Here is a 27,032-nt window from a genome sequence, read left to right as displayed (position 1 = left end):
CTTGGACCTATAGATAGATTTACTATATGGATACCATAAACATACTCAACAAAAAAAGGTTTAAGACAAAAGGTGCAATAAATATGCCATCTTGCAGAGTAACTGCCTTTTCCACTCTTCTAAACAACACCTGTGTAGAAATAGACCACTGATGGCATCATTGGCCATTGCCACATCAACTCGGTGTGTGTGTGCGTGTCAATGATAACGGCAAATTTTTCCTAACATGATCTTGGCCTCGATGCAGGGCAGCAGCAAAAGCAGGTTGCCTCATGCCCTATTTTGTTCTGCCATAGGATCAAAATCCCTCCCTTATCCTCATTCCGCTCAAATTCTCTCGACTCATATACTGTGCTTGACTGTGTGTTATATTGACATCAAAATGCTACAGCTGATCTACTCATTCAAATATGTGCATGAATGGTGTACAATATCACAATATGTGATTTAACATGCAAATGCATCCCCCAACAATATTGTAGGAATCAAGTGCACCACGTGTAGGTTTTATTACGAACTCACTGTTGCTTCTCAGTAACTGTAGGAATGTACTTTAACGGTAGTTTTTTGTGCTAATATTTACAATTTTAAATAAGTGCTGAGTAATGATATTGAATTGACATTTTGATTATTTTATTTACCTGCAGCACATAAGATTGCCTTTAAAAATACATTTGTCTCGTCTCTTGTTGAATATTATGCGAACCACCGAAACAAAAAAAGTCTCATCACATTATAGTGAATGTTCAAATTCATATTTAAACAGCAAAATTGATTAGAATATTATAATACTTAATTTGACCAAACTCATTTGCTTGAATTACTGTATTTGGTGTCGAGGCATGTAGACATGAATGACTCTCTGTGTCTTTGTGTTGTCATATTACAGTAAAGTCTCGTTATATCGATATTCAAGGGAGTCCGAAAAAATATCGATATAGCCGGGACTATCGATATATACGACCCTGTTTGCATGTAATTTTCCCCGTGCGTGCCTAGAAATAGTATCGATATAACCGGGACTATCGATATATCCGATATCGATATAACGAGACTTTACTGTATTTGTTATTTAGTTTTTTTTTTTTTTTTTTACTTTATGTTACTTCCGGGTTGAGTGAACGCTGGCGTGTGTGGCTGCCGCTACTCACCCGCAGACTGTACCGTGACTGTAAAGTGTCCTTGAGATTTTTGAGAGGCGAAATGAAATGTATTATTATTATTAAATAGGCACAAACCTATGATATTGCAGCTCAGTGAGTTCAAATCGTCTTGACAAAATTGGTATGCGCACATCACAAAGAATGTTTGTATATATTTATGATGTATTTTGTTATCTTTTTTTCACGATACCTTCGTTGTGCCAAGCCAATATTTGAATCTTACCACCATCCTGCCTCTTTTCCTTACCTCCCTTGTCTTTTTCCCAAGTTTTCCTCATAAACCAACATTTTCCTTAATAGGTTTCAGAAGAATTTGCTATGGTTTGTAGCTACAAGGTCCAGATGACTGATTAGATAAAGAGTTCAATAAACCTGCAAACTATAGGGAGGAGTCCAGTTCAATGATAATCCTTCACAGCTGCAAAGTTATTTTACACCGTGAGAACTGATTATTTTGTGTGCTGTGTAACCACGGAGATCTGCAACACACTTTAATGTGGCCGGCACCACCACGTTAATGGAGAGAATCGATCATAACCATTATTGTATTGGCTGTCAAAATAGATCATTCACTGTCGTTGGTTTGTCCCAACACACATGTGTGCAGAATCTATGCGCTATACATCTTAACTCATTCACTGCCATTCACAAATTTATTCTGGAATTAAAAATATGACGTCGAGCATCATTCCCAAATTGGTTCGGGTTTTGTTTTTTCTTGCTGCCGATAAAGCAGTGGCCATGGCCTCTGGCAATATTTTTTCCTTTCCACAAGGGGGCAGCATTTCCCTTTTTTCCATGTTAGCACTTTGTTCCAGCTTCGGCTGTTGTTAAATCCATATATAAACCAATATTGCATTGTATTTTGGACAGCCACCCTCATTTCAAGCTCATATAACTCCAGACCCATACCATTATAGGTTTCTAAATACCACTAAGGTTTCTAATGCTGTATTGAATGTTTATGTAGTTGTAAAACTCAATATTCTGTGGATCCTGGAGTTCAAGTGACAATGACAAAAACCCTGGCACTGGCGTTGACACATTTTTGCACGCCTGGCAGTGAATGAGTTAATCGCATGTAAAAGAGGTTTTCCTCCTTTAATGATGCATGGAAATGTCAAATCTCACACCTTGGTAACATTAAATAAAAATGCTATAGGTTCAGCTGCGTATGACGTCATACCAAAGGACTCGTTTTGACTGCATGGCATAATCTAAGAGAACAAAATATGCTGTAAAAATGTATATTTAGGGGACAAATGCACATACATATGTTCTCATATAAGACATGTATTTGGCAATACTTATGTGAGTGCGTGCGTGTGCGTGCATGTGCGTCCGCAAACCCATGCGGGCAGACTGTGCTGTTTATTGCCACAACTTGGAGAATCAGCACCCTTAAACAATCCACGAGTCACTCATCCAGTCAGCCGTAGTCATACTCAGTCATGAGACTGAGTGAGCGCGTGTAGGAACCAAGATCATCGCGTTAATAAAAGCAAGGTCTGTATGTGTGTGTTTGTTATTGTGCATAGCTCCAGGGCTGTGCAGGTCAGTGCAGCATGAACAGAATTTGCCTTCCTACAAGTCCACACTGTAAGATGAAGTTTCATATCGTAAAAAAAAATATATCTTAATAAAAGGTGAGAGGACAATGGTTAACTTAGATTGCTAAAAGAAGATTCGTATCGTTTCTACAACCAAACAGATTAAACTGGTGCGGAAAATTGGCCCTGTAGCCAAGCCACACCTTTGTCAGCCAAAGCGTCTCAAATCTTTGATCTGACGATAAAGAGCCGAGCAGGAAGTAACAATGCCACTCCCATAGCGAAGATATGCTAAAGCACTTTTTTTTTTGCCCGGCAGACACACTTTCAATGGACAGAATGACATGTTAAAACTTGCTAGAGTTCTAGATCACGGTATCATTTAATTTAATGAAAACATCTGTTTTCCTTGATGAAGTAAACTTTATGATTTGTAAGATCATTATTTTGCTGGGTTGGGCCCCCAAGCTGTTTTTTAGCTTATCTGATAAATCATTGTGTTATTGTCTCAAGTGACTTTTGAAATGTTACATAAACACAAAACACAACCAGTTGCCCCTCCATTTGAGAAGAGGACTGAGCTGTTTTAACATTGTCTTGAAGTTTAAGGAGATATCCGAAGATTGCTGGAGGAGTATATTGCTGACTTTAATTGTGAGGCAAAGAAAATATTCAAATCTGGCTTGTTTGTCAGTCACATGCCAGCAAATCTGTGTGTCAAAACATTTGGCCTCGGCTGTACATGTTGCATAACTAGAACATTATGTCTCAATGTGTATAAACTTGAAAGTGTATGCAAGGAGAACAGTCAACTCTGACAATGAAGGAAGAGAAAAAGACGCTATGAGAAGGGGGGGACCAGTTTCCTGTTTAACCCCCCTTCTCTTGCATAGAGGTCACTGATGTCATGTGCCGCCCCAACCCCCCCCCCCCCAAATCCATAAAAAAATCTGTATAGAGGAAGGAAAACCCCCTTTCCTCTGGTTTGTTTTCTAAAAAAAGAAGGAATGCCATCTAACACACACACACACACACACACACACACACACACACACACACACACACACACACACACACACACACACACACACACACACACACACACACACACACACACACACACACACACACACACACACACACGAGTGAACACGCGGAAGTGCTCACACTTCAAAGAAGGTTAAGTGGACACAATTCTCTATTATTGTCCATTAAAGCAACAGGTCCATTATAACGTTGACTCATTGGTTGGTAACAGCTAATGTATTAAGAGAGAGGTTCTCTGGAAATAACATGGGGGTGGCAATATTGAGTGCTGACACATCCATACAAACATAACCCAAAGAGAAGCGGGACGAATATGAAACTGTGATGTACATAGATTGCTGTGTTAGCTCTTAGGTACATCAAAGTCAGGGATAGCTGCTCTTCCTATCTGGTACATTACTAAAAGTAAATATGCATACTCATGCTCATCCCCAGCCCAAAACACTCCGATTCTACTAACTCACGCTTGTCTTAAACATACTATGCTGTATTGTCCTCCTCAAGAGCCTGTGGTGTGTCATTTGCTGCATAGCAAGCAGTTCTTTAAAAAGTGTCTGTGTATGCATGCTTCAAATAGTTTATTGGCAGTCATTCCAATTAAAGTTTACTGTTAAAATAAATATATAGAAGAGAAATACACACGTATATTAATCCAAATACATACTTTATCTTACAAAAAAAAAAAAACATTTTCTTTCAGCAAGCTTAATGTCCTCAACACAAGATGCACAACGCTACAAGCGAGCTAGCAAATAGCATTGCTGTAGCAGTGCAAACTTATAACGAACACAAACAGGCCACAAAAAGGCACATCAACATACTGTATCCAGAAAGATTAAATGTAAGTGTACAGGTATTTGAAGACATAATCTTTCCTTCAGGTGAAAAACAATCTAGTTTTAAAACTCAAACACCATTGTGTGACTGTAAAGTGTCCTTGAGAGTTTTGAAATACGCTTATAAATGAAATTTATTATTATCATTATCATTATCGTCCCATAAATACAGAGGGTTGTGTCAAGAAGGGCATCCGACGTAAACGCTTGGCCAAAACAAACATGCGGATCAAACCTCTAAAGATGGAGGACACTGATTTGCTGTGGCGACCCCTTGAAGGGAAAAGCCGAAAGGAAAAGAAGAAGATTATCATTATCATGATCATGATCATTATTATTATTGTCTTCTCTCGTTTTCAGCTAATCTGTATTTGCATATGTGCACCATAGTGCCCCCTGAAGGCCCATGCAACAGGAGAAGCACACCAGGATCCCACGCAAATGACATAGGATTAACCTGTGTGTAAAGCCAACAGGATAAAACTTATTTCAGGTATATTGAACTGGGCATCATAAAATAACAACTTCTTTTCCTTTCGGCTTTTCCATTCAAGGGGTCGCCACAGCAAATCAGTGTCCTCCATGTTTAGAGGTATGATCCGCATGTTTGTTTTGGCCAGCTTTTACGTCGGATGCCCTTCCTGACACAACCCTCTGTATTTATCCGGGCTTGGGACCGGCACAAGAAGACTTATGTTCCTTTGTGGCTACAGAACAAGCACCTCGCTCAGTAAAAGGCACCAAAACACAAAATGGTCATCGGCACAGCAACATTCAAAAAAGTAAAAACTATACTCACCATTTGATGACAATGCTCTGATCTTACCGTGAAATGGGCATCGCTTTCCTTACATTACATCACAAACAGACCTTCTAGTAAAACATAGCTTTCTTAATTAGAATACCACGCCCCTGGGCGCTCCAAGCGCGAACAGCTGTAAGCAATAAAACATTGTCTCTTCCATGAACTGATGAATTTGTAACCTGGCTAATGAGCTCTTCCTGTGAAGGAGTTTCAATTTTTACAATAATAATAATAATAATAATAATAATAATAATAATAATACATTTCATTTGTAAGCGCCTTTCAAAACTGTCAAGGTCACTTTACAGTCACAAGTAATAATAATAATAATAATAATAATAATAATAATAATAATAATACATTTCATTTAAATAACAACCACAGGCAAAAATCTTTTGGAGAGAAATTCCTTGTCCATGTTGTGGTTTGTTTCATCTAAGAACAGACAAATAGAGCCAAATGTACCAATCTGACCAAAATGGTGAGGCGTGTAAATGCCAACCATCAAGTTAGGCGTGAGTGTCAACGCATATCAGATTTGGGAGATAGAATTGGTTTACACTCTAGCCAGTGTGTCTCTGTCTCTTAGGAGGGGTTTTGTTGTTTAAAGGTTTAAGGAATGTGAGGACATTTTGACTAAAACTTGACTTTTGAATGCCTGTGTGTATTATGTGTGTGCATAACTAGTCTGCTGAGGGCGGGGGTGGCTCGGCCTTGAGTCAATGGTTTACAACAAGAAAATGTGTCTATGTGTGTGCGTACATACTGCAGTAAGGCCTTATAAGGCTGTACGGCTGGTTTGGTCACAAAAGAGGAAAGAGTGGAATAGGCAAATAGGCTTCAATGTACCGTGGAATCACATGTAAAAAAAACAGAACATTCTAAATGAATGAATGAATGAATGAATGAGGATGGGTGAAGCTTCTATATGCGAGAAGGCGCAAAGAGACAAGTGCGATACAACACGGATGAGGAGAGGCTGCCAAGATGCAGCATGCTTTTGCTCATCTCGCAACAATTATTCATACCTCCTCTTCCAGTGTTTAACCCTCACCTTTCTCCCACTCCTTTTTAATTCACACCTTGGATATCTTTTAACAGAGGATGATGAAGACTAAACACGGAAAAGACTGCAACCAAGCAAAGCTTAGGCATTTTGAAAAATTTACTTCAGATAACTGTAGATAACCTGAACGGTGTCAAAAGGGATATGAATTACGGTAGCTGGTCATTCTTTATTTCTGGAATACAAGTCACCGTGGCATCCATAGCACCATCCATGCCACAGAATTGTCTATTCCTCATCCTACTAACACACAGGTGTCAAAGTCAAGGCCCGTGGGCCAAATCCGGCCCGCCACATAATTTTTTTTGGGCCCGCGAAAGCAAATCAAACATGTTAAATTCCATGGTGATTGCTAAAATCTGAGCCAAAATTTCATATTTTTGGATGTCAGCCACAATAAAAGTCAATATTCTTGACTTCAGATTTGAAAACGAGTTATTCATTAATTTGCTGTGTGTTCTATATGTAATATTTGAAGGGATTTAAACATTCTAATGGGTTCCCCAAATTCATAACGGCCCTCGAGAGGAAACCATAACTACAATGTGGCCTGCGGCAAAAAATGACTTTGACACCCTTGTACTAACACATTGACGAATAAAAACCCCAAAACACAACTTTGTGGATTGTTTTCACTTTTTAAATGTGTTTAGTCTTGGTGGACGATCTTAGTAGCTTTCTATGTATTATTATATATGTTATATGATTGATCGGGATGATCAGGACAACATTGTAAAATAACAAAGTTTATATATCAGTAACATCAAACTAGTATTCAAATGTTTTGTGTTGAATTGTTTGAAAGGGTTAACGTTTTCAACAAGAATTATTTAATCAAATTTAATCTACATTAATTCTTGGCATTTTCAGAATTCATACAAATAAAAAGAATTGAAGTTGTTAAGCTGCCAATCATTGTGAAAGTCAAGACAATCATGAGCAAAGTGTTGGTTTGAGAGAAGGGCCCACTTCCTGTTTTTGTGCTATGGTTTCAGACAAGCTAAACCTCAAACACTAAATACTGACAAGTGGAACATATTAGCTGTTAACATAATGCAACAATAACAACAATGACAACAACAACAATAATAATAATAATAATAATAATAATAATAATAATAATAATAATAATAATAATTTGCTTTTCAGTAGGTAAATTAATTGATTAAATATATAGAAACAGATGTATTGGGTCATGGCATCTTGACTTAAAGGTTTGAATTGCTCTCAGCTCCAAACTCATTACACTCACGTTTAATCCATTTTCCCCCTATTACATAAAATATAGCACTATAATTGACACAATTAGAATAAAAGAGAAATAAAATAGTTTTATGAAGTGCGATCAGTGCTTTATTTGTCTGTTGGAAGTGGACCTTAAAGGGCAGTTGCAATGGACAAAGCTCAGTTGATTTTTTTGTAGTTTTTCTTGAATTTTTTGGTAGTTTTGCTAACCAATTACTTCATTTGAGGAACAATGTTTTAACTTTGAGCGGTATTTTTTGCTGAAGTAAAGAGTTTTGAATCAAACAATAAAAATGTTTTTATTGAAAATCCTACTGGAACCTTCGCACCCTGCCCACCACCTTTTCCAGCTACTCCCATCAGGCAGGCGCTACCGATCAATGCGCACCAAATCCAGCAGACATTTAAACAGCGTCTTCCCCCAAACAATTAACTCTCTAAACAGTAACCCAAATAGAACTGTATCGTGCCTCAATTTTTCTTATATTTCTATAATACTATTGCAGCGTGTTCTACCGGAGACAAATTCCTTGTGTGTTCTACATACTTGCCAATAAAGATGATTCTGATTCTTTCTGAAATTCACATTGTATATCGTGACAAATATTTTTCTACTCTAGACATATTTGCAGTGGGGCTATTTTAAACAAATATATGTCATTTCTGGAATTCATTATGCAGAACCCATATCATCCAGCAGCTGCTTCGAAGTCAAGGTACCACTGTATTTCACATATGCATATCCCATCCAAGCAGCAATAAATGACAAACCTTAATATCAAAGTTGCAGTCGAAGCGTTTGATTAGGACAACGAAGGCACCCGTCAAGTTGTCTCTGGGCGGGGGCTCAATAGGCTGGCAACCATTTGCTGGTCGTGCATCAATCAGGAAGCCCTGTGGGGATGACAATTAATATTTATCATCACATCAAAAATTGCTTTTACTTTTTTTTATGCATGTTTTGGAATGTGGGAGGAAACCAGAGGACCCAGAAAGGCCGGAGCTGGCATTGAACTTGATACCTCTGCACTGTGAACTCGACATGTTAACCACTAGACTACTCAGCCACCCTATGTATACTTAATCATCAATATATTGCAACAGACAGCTAGTATGTTGCATACAGCTAGTCATAATGTTTTATGTTTTACTTCATTTCAAATGGTTTAAATTTGCGTGTAGGTTATGGTGGTTGGTACAGTCAATAAGATGGTTAGCATTTCTGTCTTGCAGGTGAGAGATTCTGAGATCAAATATTGTTAAGCTGCTTGTGCGGGCCGGCTAGTGGAACTCCGGCTTTCTTCTCCATTACAAAAACATGCACATTAGGTTCACCAAAGGAAACTTTTTCCACAGGTGCGCGTGCTTATGAGAGTGAAAGGCTGCTTGTCTATAGGTGCTCTACGATTGACTGGTGAGGTCTCTGGTAAATGCATATCCCATATATATATATATATATATATATATATATATATATATATATATATATATAATAAAGAAATGGAGCTACGATCAGTCACCTCCTCTACATGGATGACATCAAGCTGTATGCTAAGAGCGAAAGGGACATAGACTCCCTGATCCACACAACCAGGATCTACAGCAGTGATATCGGAATGTCATTCGGGCTGGAGAAATGTAGTCGGATGGTGACTAAGAGGGGCAAGGTAGTCCACACTGAAGGGGTCTCACTCACTGAAGGAACAATAGCAGACATTGAAAACAGCTACAAGTACCTCGGTACCACAGGCCAATGGCAACCTCGAATTAGCAACAAGGAAAGCGGCTACGACCAAATACCTCCAGCGGGTGAGGCAAGTCCTCAGAAGCCAGCTCAATGGCAAGAACAAGACCCGGGCAATAAACAGCTATGCCCTGCCAGTGATCAGATACCCTGCAGGAATAATAAGGTGGCCAAAGGAAGAGATTCAGACCACGGATGTTAAGACCCGAAAACTCCTCACCATGCACGGAGGGTTCCATCCCAAGTCCAGCACCCTGAGACTGTACACAAGCCGTAAGGAAGGAGGCCGGGGACTAGTGAGTGTGAGAGCCACTGTCCAGGATGAAACATCCAAGCTCCATGAATACATCAAAGAGAAGGCTCCAACGGATGATGTACTCAGAGAATGTCTCAGTCAATGGGGAACAGAGGATGAGGTGCTGGAAGAGGGACAATCATGGGAGGAAAAGCCCCTACACGGGATGTACCACCGAACCATAGCAGAAGTGGCTGATCTCAAGAAGTCCTATCAGTGGCTAGAGAGGGCTGGCCTAAAGGACAGCACAGAGGCACTCATCCTGGCTGCCCAAGAGCAGGCCCTGAACACCAGAGCCATAGAGGCAGGGATATACCACACCAGACAAGACCCAAGGTGTAGGTTGTGCAAAGAGGCACCTGAGACAATCCAACACGTAACTGCAGGGTGTAAGATGCTGGCAGGGAAAGCCTACATGGAGCGCCATAACCAGGTGGCTGGCATAGTCTACCGAAACATCTGTGCGGAGTATGGACTGGAAACCCCAAGGACAAAATGGGAAACACCTCCCAAGGTGGTGGAGAATGACCGAGCAAAGATCCTGTGGGACTTCCAGATACAGACCGACAAGATGGTAATGGCCAACCAACCAGATATCGTGGTCATAGATAAAGGGGAAAGGAAAGCCGTTGTCGTGGATGTAGCGGTCCCGAGTGATGGTAACATCAGAAAGAAGGAACATGAGAAAATCGAGAAATACCAAGGGCTCAGAGAGGAGCTGGAGAGAGCCTGGAAGGTAAAGGTGACAGTCGTGCCTGTGGTGGTCGGAGCACTCGGGGCAGTGACCCCCAAACTCGACGAGTGGTTGCAACAGATCCCGGGAACAACATTGGATATCTCGGTCCAGAAAAGCGCAGTGCTGGGAACAGCACGGATACTGCGCAGAACCCTCAAGCTTCCTGGCCTCTGGTAGAGGACCCGAGCTGAAATGGGGACCGACACCACCCATGGTGGGTGAGACGAGGATTTTTTTTTTTTTATATATATATATCGCATATCGCATCTCGTCCATACGATATGCGATAGACTGGATATCTCGGTCCAGAAAAGTGCAGTGCTGGGAACAGCACGGATACTGCGCAGAACCCTCAAGCTTCCTGGCCTCTGGTAGAGGACCCGAGCTAAAATGAGGGACAGACACCACACATGGTGGGGTGAGACGAGAATTTTATTTTTTTTATATACAAACTGTATATCCATCCATCCATTTTCCGTACAGCTTATTCCTCATTAGGGTCACGGGGGGTGCTGGAGCCTATCTCAGCTGTCTTCGGGCACGAGGCAGGGGACACCCTGAATTGGTTGCCAGCATAGCACACAAAGACATACAACAGTCACTCTCACACCTAGGGACAATTTGGAGTGGTCAATCTGCCTGCCATGCATATATATATATATATATATATATATATATATATATATATATATATATATATATATATATATATATATATATATATATATATATGCATGTGTGAGCGGCAGGGGAGTGTATAAGTGTGTGTCAATTGGTTTCAACAGGAAGCGTTGATAAGTCAAGCACCCTTCAAGATAACACAAAAAATAACTGCAAATCTCACACGTACACAGACACACACAAACTCCAAAATTGACCAAAAACAAGTTCTTTTTTTCATCTTTAAAATCAAGCACAGGATGTGAGTAATTAACGAAGCTCCTGGCCGCCACCACTCTCCCCGCCTCCCTTTTTTTTTCTTGACACCATCACTTTTTCTTTGTCCTTAGTTGACACCATCGCTTCATTCTCCTTGTCTGGCGCGCACTGACGTCACTGTGTTCCTGCTTTATTGCCCTAATGACCGTCGAAACTATGGCAATACCGCCCCTTGTAGGCCATATAAGGCTCTACAGTAGGTGAAAAAAGGATCGTGCTGAAGTGTCCAAATAAGGAAACACAGGATGTTGCAAGGAAATGAGCGAGTGGCAGCCTTGGTGCATTATTGGGGAAAAAAAGCAAGACACTTTTATTGCATGTGCCCGTGCCCATTTTCTTTTTTTCGCGTCTATATGAGACGGGTGTCACAACAGTGACTGTCTTCATCTCCACGATGCTGCCGTATTAATGAAGACGAGACGCGTGGATGTGTCTTTTTATTTCTTTTATTTCTGCAACACAGTATGGCAGAAGGGATGGGTGAAGTCGCATGGGTTTCGTCTTGTGATTAACCTGAATCTCCTCGAGATTGTTCTGGAAACTATGGGCGGGACATAGTGCCACACTGTGCGCCGTTGCGTCACTTCCTTCATAATTTAATAATCTAAGCGCACAACTCCGTTACATATATACCACTATCACACAAACCATAAGACATTTTGGGTACATCTGAGAACAGAAGTGTTAAAATGCTAAATTAGTATAAATAGAAGGAAGATTTTTTTTTCCATTCTGACTGCTGTTGTATTTTGCATGTTCTCTCCATGCCTGAGTGTTTTAACTCTGGGCACTTGAGTCTCCTCCCACTTTCCAAAAACATGCATGGAAGACTGACTGAACTAAATTGTCCTTAGGTGTGAGTGTGAGTGAGCATGGTTGTTTGTCTGACTATGTCCTGATTGGTTGAAAACCGGTTCAGGGTGTCCGCCACCCACTGCCCAAAGATAGCTGGAATAGGCTCCAGCACCCATCCTCCTCCCCCGTGACCCTTGTGGGGATTAAGCGGTTTGAAAGGTGAATGAAAGAATTTTGTACTGTATTAGCTACAAATGGTAGACCTTTGCATGCTCTACATCAAACTTTGCAGATACGTATATCCCCGAAAGGACACATTTGCCATAGTCAGAAACAGTCGCAAAAATCAATGAAAAAAAACGGATTTTAAGTTCTTCACTGTTAAATATTACCGTAGAATATTGTTGTGCAATGTTTTGCAGAATATCTACAAAGCAATTAAAATATTAAGAAGAGCTGCTGTTCAGAATTACTGTCTATTCATAATTGTTCTGTGAAGCAGGTGAAGATTTTTTGTAATTTTGCAGAATATTATTGAACGATTTAAAAATAAAACATTAAATGCCACCGGTTTGACATCCGCATGTGCCACCTTAACATTGAAGTGCGAGAAAAAAATATTTTATTGTCTATATGGAAGCCCCCTTGTTTTGCATTTGTTAAAAAGGGAAAAAACACAATATAATACATATTGACAACATACTATTCAAGGACAACCGACGTCTCCGGACAAGTTGTGTGCATAATTTGTAAAATGGCTTCAAATTACTTCTATTGAGCGTATTTTACAAAGATTCCACCGCATATAGCTATATTTTATGTTTTAAGACTCGTGTTGAATATCCCGGAAGTCTTGTTTTTGAGTTGGTGACGAGTCTTCACCCTACGTCACTGAAGGAACGCCCCTCAGCGAGCAAGGACATACCTTGCATCACCTCAATGCATTTTGCAATACTTTGTTTGGTCAGAAAACTTCGTGTTGATCCGTGTTGATGGCGAAATTAGAAGGAAAACACATAACGCGATGGTCAAACCTTGTGTGTGGCACCAAGCATCTATTTGATATTCACTGACAAAAATTGTAAGGAATTTATCAGCCCGTTTCCACAGAGCTTTCCACGGAGCTTTGTCACCCTCTTCTGCCTCTTTTCGGTGCTACACCCCCCCCGATGACACACATTCGGTGCTATATTTCCCCCCTCAATATGACACGGAATAAATTCTGGATGCCTAATAAGAAAGCATATTCTCCGAATCTGAAGCAATTGTTTTGATTCTCGAGCAAGGCAGGACGTCTTGCCGTGACACCACGAACATGGGGGCGGGACCTTCTGAAATTGGCCACTTCCGGTTTCAAATTGAAGTACTTTTTAGACACTTTAAGTCATTTTTCGGTTGTCCTTTAAGTAAAGCCAGCAATTGGTAGACATTGTAATGACCTATAAAATGTCGAATTTGAAGTACAGCATTTGAACTAAAATTTGAAAAGGTGAAAACAACGTACCGCTCGGATAAGTACCTTGGCACTCACTTCTCCCGCCATTGTTGTATTTGATACTTCACACTAGAAACTGACGCTACCAGAGGCCAGGAAGCTTGAGGGTTCTGCGCAGTATTCGTGCTGTTCCCAGCACTGCGCTTTTCTGGACCGAGATATCCGATGTTGTTCCCGGGATCTGTTGCAACCACTCGTCGAGTTTGGGGGTCACTGCCCCAAGTGCTCCGACCACCACAGGCACGACTGTCACCTTTACCTTCCAGGCTCTCTCCAGCTCCTCTCTGAGCCCTTGGTATTTCTCGATTTTCTCATGTTCCTTCTTTCTGATGTTTCCATCACTCGGGACCGCTACATCCACGACAACGGCTTTCCTTTGCCCTTTATCTATGACCACGATATCTGGTTGGTTGGCCATTACCATCTTGTCGGTCTGTATCTGGAAGTCCCACAGGATCTTTGCTCGGTCATTCTCCACCACCTTGGGAGGTGTTTCCCATTTTGACCTTGGGGTTTCCAGTCCATACTCCGCACAGATGTTTCGGTAGACTATGCCAGCCACCTGGTTATGGCGCTCCATGTAGGCTTTCCTTACCAGCATCTTACACCCTGCAGTTATGTGTTGGATTGTCTCAGGGGCCTCTTTGCACAACCTACACCTTGGGTCTTGTCTGGTGTGGTATATCCCTGCCTCTATGGCTCTGGTATTCAGGGCCTGCTCTTGGGCAGCCAGGATGAGTGCCTCTGTGCTGTCCTTTAGGCCAGCCCTCTCTAGCCACTGATAGGACTTCTTGAGATCAGCCACTTCTGCTATGGTTCGGTGGTACATCCCGTGTAGGGGCTTTTCCTCCCATGATTGTCCCTCTTCCAGCACCTCATCCTCTGTTCCCCATTGACTGAGACATTCTCTGAGTACATCATCCGTTGGAGCCTTCTCTTTGATGTATTCATGGAGCTTGGATGTTTCATCCTGGACAGTGGCTCTCACACTCACTAGTCCCCGGCCTCCTTCCTTACGGCTTGTGTACAGTCTCAGGGTGCTGGACTTGGGATGGAACCCTCCGTGCATGGTGAGGAGTTTTCGGGTCTTAACATCCGTGGTCTGAATCTCTTCCTTTGGCCACCTTATTATTCCTGCAGGGTATCTGATCACTGGCAGGGCATAGCTGTTTATTGCCCGGGTCTTGTTCTTGCCATTGAGCTGGCTTCTGAGGACTTGCCTCACCCGCTGGAGGTATATATGTATATATATATATATATATATATATATATATATCAGAATCAGAATCAGAATACCTTTATTCGTCCCGCAATGGGGAAATTTGCAGGCCACAGCAGCAATTGAAGAGGGATGGGGTTGGGGTGGGAGTGAAAGGATAGAAAACAAGATATTCTAAGCATAACAAAATAAAAATGTCAACTGTATACTGTGGAAATGTAGATGTGCAAAATCCGTTCTATAAACATATATATATATATATATATATATATATATATATATATATATATATATATATATATATATATATATATATATATATATATATATATAAACTGTAATTGCACCAGCAATGCCGGCTTGGTATGTAAATATCACACACAATCAACAGCAATACTGCTCCTTTGCAGGGTTCTGCATAAATCGTGTAGTCCTTCTTAGAGAGGGACGTTCTGCTGCAGCTCTGATGCGGCTCTGATGTGAGGTCTCTGTATAAAAGAGCCTGAGAGCTTGAAACAAAGCACTCATGTGGATGGACTGGACACTCATGTTAAAGCGCTTACACATTGCACTTTGTTTTCAAGGTGCCCAACCTGGCCGAGGGTGGGTTGCAGGACGGAACGGACATGGCGGCCCAGCGCAAACGTGCCCATCATGGTTGCTGGTTGCTAGATGACTGAACGGAAACGAGCAATAGGACTATTCCTGGGAGTTATATGCATGAGTAGGCCACACCTTGGTCGGCAAGATGCATTTGCCATTGTTACCGTGGGAAGCCCTGGTAGTTAAAAACCCAAAGGGTCCATCTAATTCTGATGGAACAGCACAACATCGCTGTCATCTATCAATGACCTGACCCATTGCATCATAAACAAACAAACAAACAAATAAATAAATAAATAAATAAATAAACATAAACAAACTAAATAAATAAATAAACACCACCTGAGCCCAAGTCCGCACACCTGTTCAAGGTCACAGATGAGCTAGAGAATATCCCAAATGACCCTACTGCTTCTGGTAGTGTTACCCCGTTAATCAGAGTAAATACAGATAAAGAACCCTGGACTGTTACAGGCCAATTTAAAGTCTTCAAATAGCCTATCTTTCCGGTTATTTCGTATGTGGGTCAAATAGCAGCAAAACCTCTATCATAATTTGCAACACAAAGTTTGTGTTGTGCTGTTATTTTTCATTATTTGATCCCCAGCACTAATTTAAAAGAAATAATAATCAGATGCCACAAAGCAGAGCATTCCGTTCCGTGGCTTGAAACTCGTGTTGCTGTTTTGGAAACGTGTGGCAAGGCAAGTGTACACAGCAGCAGTTGTGCATATGAAAACAGAGAAGGCTTTGTTTGGCCGCCTGTTGCCCTGAGGAGAATCATCAGTCTTATGTTGCCTTATGATGCAAAAGGCACTGCTTCAGGCATGTTTCAAGAAAAATAAAAATGATGCAGAAATTGGTTTTTTTCTTTGAGTGAATACAAAACCACTTGTTGCTTTGGCATGTTTTTTACAGCCTATCGGGGTTAACCTTTTTTGATTCTGTGACTGATGCTATAAAAGTTAAACAATATCTTACGAAAGTACCATGTTGACCATGGGAGAGATAATTTTTTTTTAATTTATCAATATATTTTTTCAAGGAATCTTATTCCGTGGAATGGATTGTGTTGGATGCACAAGAATATACCTCAAATGCTTTCAGACTCACCTTCAATCCATCGCTAGGTAGTCGATATCCAAACCTCGACGGGAGGTCATCAAAAGTCTTGGTTTTGTTCTCAAATGAGTACTGAAAGAAGGTTCAGAATATTTTACTTAGGACACTGACTTGAGATGGACATAGTATTATTCCAAAAAGGCTGTGGACAAATTTTAAACTGCAGTCTTACAGGAGGCTTTCGCATTGAGAGTTACTCACAGCTGCAATGTCGGCTTCCACAGGCAGCAGGTGGAGGAAAGCAAAGAGCTGGATGGTGAAGATGGTGTAGATCTGCATGGCTGACAGCATCAGCATCCCCAGGGACAGCAGCATCTTGGCATCCCGTTGCAATGTTCACCTGGTGCTGCACCGCTCCCTCATTAAACCACACTGCGAGACAGTGTGTTGATCTTGCCTACAGGAAAAAAAACAAACCTTTTTAAAAGAAAATTTAGGACTACTTTAAAAATATATATATTTCCAAAGACATTGCTCATCTATGCCTTGTGACTAGTGAAAGAACAATTAAATGTTATTACACTGGATGGCAGAAAGTATAATTAAACAAATCATCTATTCAGATTTATATACCTTATATATTTATCTATCAATAGATATTCAGCGGTCTTTAACAACATCAACAATAATAATAATAATAATAATAATAATAATAATAATAATAATAATAATAATAATAATAATAATAATAATAATAATAATCTTCTTTATGTGCCCTGTGATTGGATGGCAATCAGTTCAGGGTGTACCTTGCCCAAAGACTGCATGGAAATGATCCAACATGAATGGATAACTATAAATTGCTGACATATTTCATATGTGTTATGAGTAACAAAGAAGGAGTAATTCCAAAAGATTATTTGTGTTTCCTCCAGCAGTAAAAAATACAATACACAACTTTAATAATACAGTAAAGTCTCGTTATATCGATATTCAAGGGAGTCCAAAAAAATATCGATATAACCGGGACTATCGATATATCCGACCCTGTTTGCATGTAATTTTCTCCGTGCGTGCATAGAAATTGTATCGATATAACCGGGACTATCGATATATCCGATATCGATATAACGAGACTTTACTGTAATAATACAAATATATTTTTTTCACTTCGAGCTGCCGATTTCACTTGTAAGCCAGAAAGCCGCCTACCTTCTTTCAATACCCTGATCACCACAGTAATACAGAGCAAAGCCATACTTGCGTTCAAGTATGGTAAGTGTATTAGAAGTGGGGGGGGGGGGGGGTGAGTAGTGGCTCATATACTTTCGGCCTCAGAGATTTTTTTTTTGTCAGCAGTGGCCATAGGGTGATTCATGATTCGTGACAGTGCCATGAACACTGTATTAAAGACATTATAACCCAGTTAAATTCACGGTTGTGCAACAAGCCAGCCGCCACACTTTCCTAACCTGAGGGTGTGCTTCCTTGTCATAATCCTTTTAAAGTTTCGACAATTACAAATGCCTGTAAGTATACAGTACCATGAGCTAGCAGTGCCCTTGGCCCGAGTGTGTCACCCTCCATAGGCACGGTACGTTTAATTTTAGATCATGTTAATAAAATACAGCAACTCCAGTGGAGTTACTCCACCCAGAGCATTCGGTGGTTACTGACCAAGCACTGAAGTTCAACTGTATATCATATTTAAGGAAAGTGAGGCTTTGTTGCCCAGTGTTCATAAAACCACCCCATTCTTTTCCTATAAATACCCTATTTTGTAGCATTCACTAATATTTATGTGAATAACTTTATCATCAGATTGTTTCTGGGAAATAAACACCCCTCTTCTTCTTTTCCCTTCGGCTTTTCCCTTCAGGGGTCGCCACAGCGAATCAATGCCCTCCATCTAACCCGGTTTTGTGCATCCTCTTCTCTCACACCAAATACCTTCATGTCTTCCTTGACCACATCCATAAACCTCCTCTTTGGTCTTCCTTTCGGTCTCCTGCCTGGCAGTTTAAGGCTCAGCATCCTTCTGCCGATATAGTCACCCTCTCTCCTCTGGACATGTCCAAACCATCTCAGTCTGGCCTCTCTGACTTTCTCTCCAAAGCCTCTAATATGAGTTGTCCCTCTAATGTACTCATTCCTGATCCTATCCAAACTGGTCACTTCCAAAGAAAACCTCAACATCTTCAGCTCTGCTACCTCCAGCTCCGCTTCCTGTCTTTTCTTCAGTGGCGCTGTCTCCAGTCCAAACATCATGGCTGGTCTCACCACGGTTTTATACACTTTTCCTTTCATCCTAGCCGAAACCCTTCTATCACACATCACACCTGACATTTTTGTGGCAAAGCTCGCTTACACTCCCAAAGAAAACCTCAACATCTTCAGATCTGCTACCTCCAGCTCTGCTTCCTGTCTTTTCTTCAGCGGCACTGTCTCCAGTCCAAACACGCTTCTTCACCTCTTTTCCACACTCTCCTTTGCTCTGGACAGTTGACCCCAAGTACTTAAAATCCTCCACCTTCTTTATCTCTTCTCCCTGTAGCATCACTCTTGCACTTGGATCCCTCTCATTCACACACATATATTCCGTCTTGCTGCGACCGATCTTCATTCCTCTCCTTTCCAGGGCATATCTCCAGATCTCTAGTTTCTCCGCCACCTGCTCCCCGTTCTCGCTACAGATCACGATGCCATCTGCAAACATCATGGTCCAAGGAGATTCTTGTCTAACATCGTCTGTCAGCCTGTCCATCACCATAGCAAATAAGAAGGGGCTCAGAGCTGACCCCTGGTGGGTCCCACCCCCAATGAGAAATAAGCGGTATGAAAAATTGATGGATGATTCATAGATTTATGTTTTTTCCATTTATTTTATGGTATTCAGCTGTTGTCCCAGATGCCATACACTGCTTAAACTAACAACAAAGTAACTAATAGACACTAGTTTATAAAAGTAGGGTTGAAATTGCATACTTGTTTCACCCACAAGGGATTCCTGGCATGAAATTGACTTGAGCGACTTTCCCCCCGCTCAACATGAAGGCACATTACAGTGCTAGACGCATTGTGTTTATTCGTATATTGTGGAAGCAGTGATTTATCAACACATGATTCACAGCTAGAAATATTTTTTCAAGGCCACTTTGGCCACACCTGAGCTCAATGTGAAAAAAGCATGAGAGAGCTGAATTGGGAACAGCATTACCAGCACATGAATCTGACAAGCCATGCAATTGGACAATTAGGATGAATGTGTTCAAATGTTATCTATCTAATTTCCCGATTGTGGGACTATTAAAGGCTTGATCATTCTGATTCTTATTAACCTTGTTAGAGGTGCGGAACACAACCAGTTCATATCCATGTTCACCGAACATTTCATTTGTGAAAAATAAATGTATATATATTTTTTTTACTAATTCAATACATTTAAAAAAAACACATTTCTTAAAATTAGAATTATATGGCATGAGTATAGTTTTTTTTTAATTGTATGACATATACTTCACAGCAATCACACGGTGACCATCGAGAAGACTAAATTTCCCGCTGTACTGATTGAACAACCAATGTATAGTAATGTGACCAACTGCAGCCAGCAATAGCCATGTCATAACTACAGTAAAGTCTCGTTATATCGATATTCAAGGGAGTCCGAAAAAATATCGATATAACCGGGACTATCGATATATCCGATCCTGCGCCGAACTGCATTAAACAAAAGCCGCCAAAAGAGGGCAGCCAAGCGCCATATAAGAAACGGAGCTGGCCATTAGCTCTCTTTTTTTTGGGTGAGAGATGTTGCCTCAAAATGGCACATATAATTCTTTAATGATTGTAAACATGTATGCTTTAATCTTCAGAACTACAGTGTATTTGAAACATATTCATAACTGGATGTGTAACAAGAAAGCATATTATCCGAATCTGAAGCCATTGTTTGGATTCACAAGCAATGCAAGACGTCTTGGCGTGAAGTCATTTTTATTTGCATTTGAATAAAAAGTGACATCGGCTGTCCTTTAATACACAGTATGGAATGTTAATAATTTTCAAAATCATCGCGCTTCAGCAGACAAAACAAGAAACATTGTTGCAAAAAACGATTGCATTCATATACAGTACAGTGGGCATGTACATAACACAACAGGGAAACTGCAACGCTTACATCTTACTGTATTATGTATACAATTTAAAAAAGTCATCAATCTTCTTCTGCTTCCCATTTTTACCTTTTAACACAAACACTTCAATCTCGTCTGCTACACACGAGCTAGCGTCTGAAAATGAAAATGGCTCTGCTACACGGGTGCTGGGCACGTAACCAAGTCACCTGACCAAGTCGACCAATGGCGCGACTGATGGCGTGACACGTAACCAAGACACGTGACCAAGTTGACCAATGGCGCGACCGATGGCGTGTCACGTGACAAAGTCACACGGCCAAGTCGACCAATAGCGCGACCGATGGCGGATCATGTGACCAAGTCGACCAATGGCGCGACCGATGGCGCGACCGATGGCGGCTCACGTAATAAGACACGTGACCAAGTTGACCAATGGCGCGACGGATATATCGATATAAACAACAAAAATGGCCGGCGGGGGATGAAAAGGAGCACCGTAATAACCGGATTATCGTCATAACCGGGTATCGTACTAAACGGTACTAATTATACATAAAAAGACTAGAAATGTGCAAGGGAAATGAAAATAGTATCGTAATAAGCGGTACTATCGATATAACCGATATCGATATAACGAGACTTTACTGTAATTGATATCTTAAGTCGGGTTTGTCTTAATCGCCCTGGCAGAGGCTCCGTTGAACCCCTGAGACCAATTGACTGAACCCATAGGGTTTGACCAAAGCCTGGTTTTAAGAACCACCATGCTATTGTATTTGAGATGGATATACTGTATGTTTACATGTATGTTTTGACAAAAACTTTTTTCATAACTGTAAAGGAGATAAAATATGAACTATAGTTTTTTCTGATCATTGGATTTTCAATGTACTGTATACTTAACAGAACATTTAAAGAATGTCATTGTTATTTTTATTCATCCATCCATTTTCCGTACCGCTTATTCCTCATTAGGGTCGCGGGGAGTGCTGGAGCCTATCTCAGCTGTCTTCGGGCACTCTCACACTCAAACCCAGGGACAATTTGGAGTGGTCAATCAGCCTGCAATGCATGTTTTTGGAGTATGGGAGGAAACCGGACAAACATGCAGAACAACAGACACGCAAACAACAGATCATGCAAACTCCACACAGGGAGGCCTGTTGCGTCACACGCGTGTATGATTTTGAAGTGCGCCTTTCAACACTTTCATGTCTTTCAATTCCTTGATCTCCTCCTGCGTATCACCCTGACGCATAGCACACGCTTGCAAATTGTATAAAAGGAGCTGTCGCGGGACAGAGAGATTGGGCGAACCACGGGGCAGAATCATCTCAGACTCATCTCGGACTCAGACCCAGACAGACGCACCGCTCGCAGAGACCTGCTCAGCATCGCACGGAGTTTCACAGCACGACTTGCTCGACTCTACGCCACGATCAAGCTCTGCGCATCATCTGCCTGGAAGATCTGACAACGAACCTACTTACAAATAAAGAGAACCATCAAACTCTTTATTGGCGAGCTAGCCAGGAGCATTTTTCCCCTCCTCCTCAAGCCGAGCTCCCGATGGGCCGCCACCACCCGTGGGCGCCCCGACCCCACCGTGAAACCAGCCGCACCCTGATGGCCGACATCGTCCAGTTCGCCTGGCGGCTCTGCAACTAGCTGCATCGTATATGTCCACGATCGCACATCGTCGGACATCGCTTATGTCCACGATCGGACATCAATATATGTCCCCGATCGGACATCGTCGGACATCGCTTCTGTCCACGATCGGACTTCGGGAAGACGCTTCATGGCTGACACGGCCGCCGACGTCAGCGTTCTTCCTCAGCGTCCTGCAGAGCGCCATGGCAACGCGATCATCGCCACCGTCGCCGATGACCGGCCTGTCCGTGCGCGGCAGCATGGCCAACCCCACGCACCTTCGTCCTCACAATCCCTCATCGATTCTCCGACTTGACCGATCCCAGCCGAACAACTCACGGTGAGAAGACCTTCCGGCATCGACTCGACGGCCGTGAGGAAAGTTTCCATCGATCGACTCAAACTGGCAGTCGTAGAGCACTCTTTGCCGTGCTCCCGTACAACGACTTCAGGCACCACGAAACTTCCTCTGCAACCACCCCACCGACGCCTGCCAGGCCCGGTGACCGTCATCTTGCCTGGCCTCACCATGTCGCAGAATGACTTTTGTTTTTATTTCTTTTTCCTTCATCGCTTTCACCGACTTCGGATCCAGGAGGGGAGCCCTGTTGCGTCACACGCGTGTATGATTTTGAAGTGCGCCTTTCAACACTTTCATGTCTTTCAATTCCTTGATCTCCTTGATGTGCGTATCACCCTGACGCATAGCACACGCTTGCAAATTGTATAAAAGGAGCTGTCGCGGGACAGAGAGATTGGGCGAACCACGGGGCAGAATCATCTCAGACTCATCTCGGACTCAGACCCAGACAGACGCACCGCTCGCAGAGACCTGCTCAGCATCGCACAGAGTTTCACAGCACGACTTGCTCGACTCTACGCCACGATCAAGCTCTGCGCATCATCTGCCTGGAAGATCTGACAACGAACCTACTTACAAATAAAGAGAACCATCAAACTCTTTAGGCCGTCCGGGACGCGAACCGGCGACCTCTGCACTGTGAAGCCGGTGTGCTAAACACTCGACTACCAAGCCGCCTTTGTTATTTTTAATTCTAAGAAAAAGATAACAATTGAGAACTACGTTAATATGGGGGGCAGAGGACTAAATAACACTTTCTTTTGCGGCCTTGTCACACAGCTCTGATCATAATTCATCATCGCAACGATGGTCAACTATTTCAAATCGATTACTATATAATTGCAAACAAGTTATGCAGAAAGTATTGTGCAGAAACCATCCTTACTGTCTTTACTAGTGTTCAATAAAATAGATGGATGGATAAATGGACACAGCACACCTATTTCAAAGTAAAATAAAAGGGAAGCGAAAGCTACGGTGCACATGATTGTTCCAAGCAGATGACTAAAAATCAAGTGACTTGAAATTATCTATGATTTTTTTTGAAGATGACAAAACGTATAACACACAAAATCATAACCTTAAATATTATAAGGTGAAGATGATGACAAACTCATGGGCTCACCAAAAGAAGTGAGAAATGACAAGCAGTGTAGAACCATAAAATACCAGGAGCTGGGAACGTGCTAAAGCGCGTTAGCTATAGGAGCAGGTATTTACCTCGATTTCTTCGCGCTGCTTTTTCTTATCCAATTGAAGTTCCACGCAGGGGCATATAAATCATTTGAAGGATTGAGTGCAACGGCATTGATCGTGGATGCTCGTCATACCGTTCGAACGTTGGGGACAAACGGCTAATCCGCTCCGGTCCGCTATGTTAGTGATTCATGTGAGTAGAAACTTCCGCCACACGCGTGTCCGATATCTCACCTCTGGTTGGGCAAAGTGATTGTCAATCAAATTTATTTCCGGAAATTGTTGCAGACGTAAACACTTCACACGTGACGGTCTCCAAAACAACTCTGAGGTACGTGTATCTCTCCATGCCTGCTAAGGCTTTCTCTGCTGGCCCTAAATCAACATCACAGAAACAGCTAAGGCTTTCTCTGCTGGCCCTAAATCAACATCACAGAAACAGAAGGCAACATTTGCACCCTGATTTACAGATTTATTCTATTAAATTGTATTAACGCTTTCCAAATAGTCTTTCAATTTATTTGCATTTCTCTACACGGCTTCCAGTATAAATGTTAAGAATAAGACTTAAAAATAAAAATAACAAGATTTCAGTGTTTTGTGCAATCATGTCAATGTCACCCCCCGGGCATTCAAAATCGGATGTCTTGGACCACATATTCAACTATATTAACAATTGAACTGTTTCTTATATGAACTGATTTCAAATTTGCTTCATGGTGCCAGCCTGGTGGCTCAAAATAACCAGCAATTCCCGTCCAATGAATGGTTAGTCTTAGCAAAGGTGTTTCAAACAAGTTGAACTAGCAAAACAATCTACTTTTTATTATTACACATTAAAAATGACATCGGCGGCTGGGTAGTCAAGTGGTTAGCACGCCGACATCACAGACGTCATGAGTTCAAATCCTTCTCGGGCTTCCTGTGTGGAGGTTGCACATTCTCCCCGGGTGCGTGTGGGTTTCCTCCGGTTGGCAAGCACTTCCTGGCGCACCACCACTTCAGAGTCCAAAATACCAGAGAATATATAATAGTGTTGACAATGGTCAAGTTTCTATCCGTTCAACTATTGTAAATCGTAGTGGTGTTTCCAACTTTATTCAACCCAAGGTACATACTGTATTCTATATGTAGTACAAATACAAAATCACAAGGCACACCACCAAACTAAATTGTTACAAAAAAGTGGATACTTGGGTTTTTAATCTACATTCATCCATCTCGTGGAAAAGAAACATTTGATTGTTCTGTCTGTCTGCCACTAAACATTACTAACAGATCTGTTGTAATATCTCTGGTCAATAAGTCATTTTCGGCCAATTGTGACTGCATTATTTCCTCTATATGATAGCTGTCCACGTTAAGCATCTTGTTACAGATTCAGCTGTTGTTACAGCGCTATATAAATCAATATGTTGTAGCCGTTGAGGAATGAGCACACATGATGAATATGTGGAGACGTGTTTATTCCAACGGCTAACAAGTGGATCTGAACTGAACAGCAAAAGCAGTGCAATACATGCAACATGAACTGCCCCCTCCGCTGCACCTGCTGGGTGAGATGCCTGGTCCTAGTGCCCGCCACACAGCCCCCCCCAGAACACCCAGAAGGAAGGTCAAGGTGAAAATTTTGCAGGGGGCTTAACCAGCCTGCCCCAACGACTACGCAGTCCGTCATTAGGTGGTGTAGGTGATTCGGGCGAGACCTCAGTGGGGGAACGACACTCAACCCTGGCATGCCGCAGTGAGGCTGGAGGTTTCGGAGGGCGTCCGCGACGTGGGGCCTGGGCCGGCGAAACGTCCTCGCCTGCAACTAAATGAGCCGGTTTGAGCCTGTCTATTGAAATTCCCTCCCTCCGCCCACCCATATCGAGCACAAAACTCTTTTCACCGTGTTCGAGCACTCTAAACGGGCCGTCGTACGGCGGTCGGAGGGGAGAGCGGTGGACATTGTGACGCACAAAGACGAAACCGGCTGACCTAAGAGCAGACGGAACAAATATATTGGGGACGCAGTGGTGAATTGGTGCTGGAGTCAGGGGCTCTGCTGGCAAAAGGGGGAATGAAGGTGCACCCGAAGCTTCAGGCAGAAATTCACCAGGAACGCGGAGTGGTTGACCGAGCACTAACTCTGCGGGGGCGGCGTTAAGGTCTTCTTTAGGGGCCGAACGTAACCCGAGCAGGACCCACGAAAGCTGGTCGACCCAGTTACCGTCCGACAGCGCGGCCCGTAGCGCGGCTTTCAGTGACCGGTGGAAGCGTTCGCACATCCCGTTAGCCTGCGGGTGGTAGGCCATAGTGCGGTGTACCTGCACACCCAAGGACTGCGCCATGGCCGACCAGAGCTCGGACACAAACTGGGGGCCTCTGTCCGAAGTGATATCGGATGGCGTGCCGAAACGTGCGACCCAGGACGACAGAAATGCACGAGCAATATCTGCCGAGGTCGTGGAGGACAGGGGGACTGCTTCCGGCCACCTAGTTGTTCGATCGACCATGGTGAGGAGATGTGTGCAACCCTGCGAAGGAGGGAGGGGCCCGACCAGATCCACATGGACGTGGTCAAATCTCCTGTCCGGAATTGGAAAAGTTTCTAGGTTTGCTCGGGTGTGCCTGTGGACTTTGGCGCGCTGACATGCCACGCATGCAGCTGCCCACTTCCTGACGTCCTTCCGTAACCCAGGCCAGACGAACTTGGCCCCAATAAGTTTGACTGACGGCCGGACACCAGGGTGTGAGAGGGAATGAATAGAATTAAAAATTCGCCGACACCACTCCTGCGGAACCACGGGACGAGTGCGACCCGTAGACACATCGCAGAGGAGAGCGGGACCCCCTTCACACAGTGCCACCTTCTCAAGTTTCAGGGCTGTGCCTGCTGCCTTGAGTTCGTGGATGTCCGGATCCTCAGATTGGGCGGTGGCCATCTCTGAAAAATCCACCCCGAGCTGGACTGGACACACAATCGCGCGTGACAAGCAATCGGCCACAGGGTTACATTTGCCGGCCACGTGCTGAATGTCTGTTGTGAATTCAGAAATGGCCGCCAAATGCCGTTGCTGTCGGGCCGACCACGGTTCAG

General features: G+C 42.6%; 1 protein-coding gene across 1 annotated transcript in view; it reads right to left on the bottom strand.

Annotated features, from left to right (window-relative positions):
• Positions 1-24,149, bottom strand: part of rnf13 (ring finger protein 13) — a 43,172-nt gene extending 19,023 nt beyond the window's left edge. The window contains exons 1-4 of the mRNA XM_089000808.1: positions 23,975-24,149; positions 16,862-17,057; positions 16,652-16,732; positions 8,484-8,606 (exon numbers count right to left, since the gene is read on the bottom strand). Of these exons, the coding sequence (XP_088856934.1) occupies positions 8,484-8,606; positions 16,652-16,732; positions 16,862-16,975 (318 nt within the window). The 5' untranslated portion in view covers positions 16,976-17,057; positions 23,975-24,149. The remainder of the gene's footprint in view (positions 1-8,483; positions 8,607-16,651; positions 16,733-16,861; positions 17,058-23,974) is intronic.
• Positions 24,150-27,032: the final 2,883 nt, after the last annotated feature.

The sequence above is a fragment of the Hippocampus bargibanti genome, linkage group LG07 (genome assembly GCF_051943395.1).
Source record: "Hippocampus bargibanti isolate YZ-2025 linkage group LG07, ASM5194339v1, whole genome shotgun sequence".
Classification (NCBI taxonomy): domain Eukaryota; kingdom Metazoa; phylum Chordata; class Actinopteri; order Syngnathiformes; family Syngnathidae; genus Hippocampus; species Hippocampus bargibanti.
The sequence above is the reverse complement of the archived record's forward strand: the minus strand, read 5'-3'. Positions and strand labels throughout refer to the sequence as shown.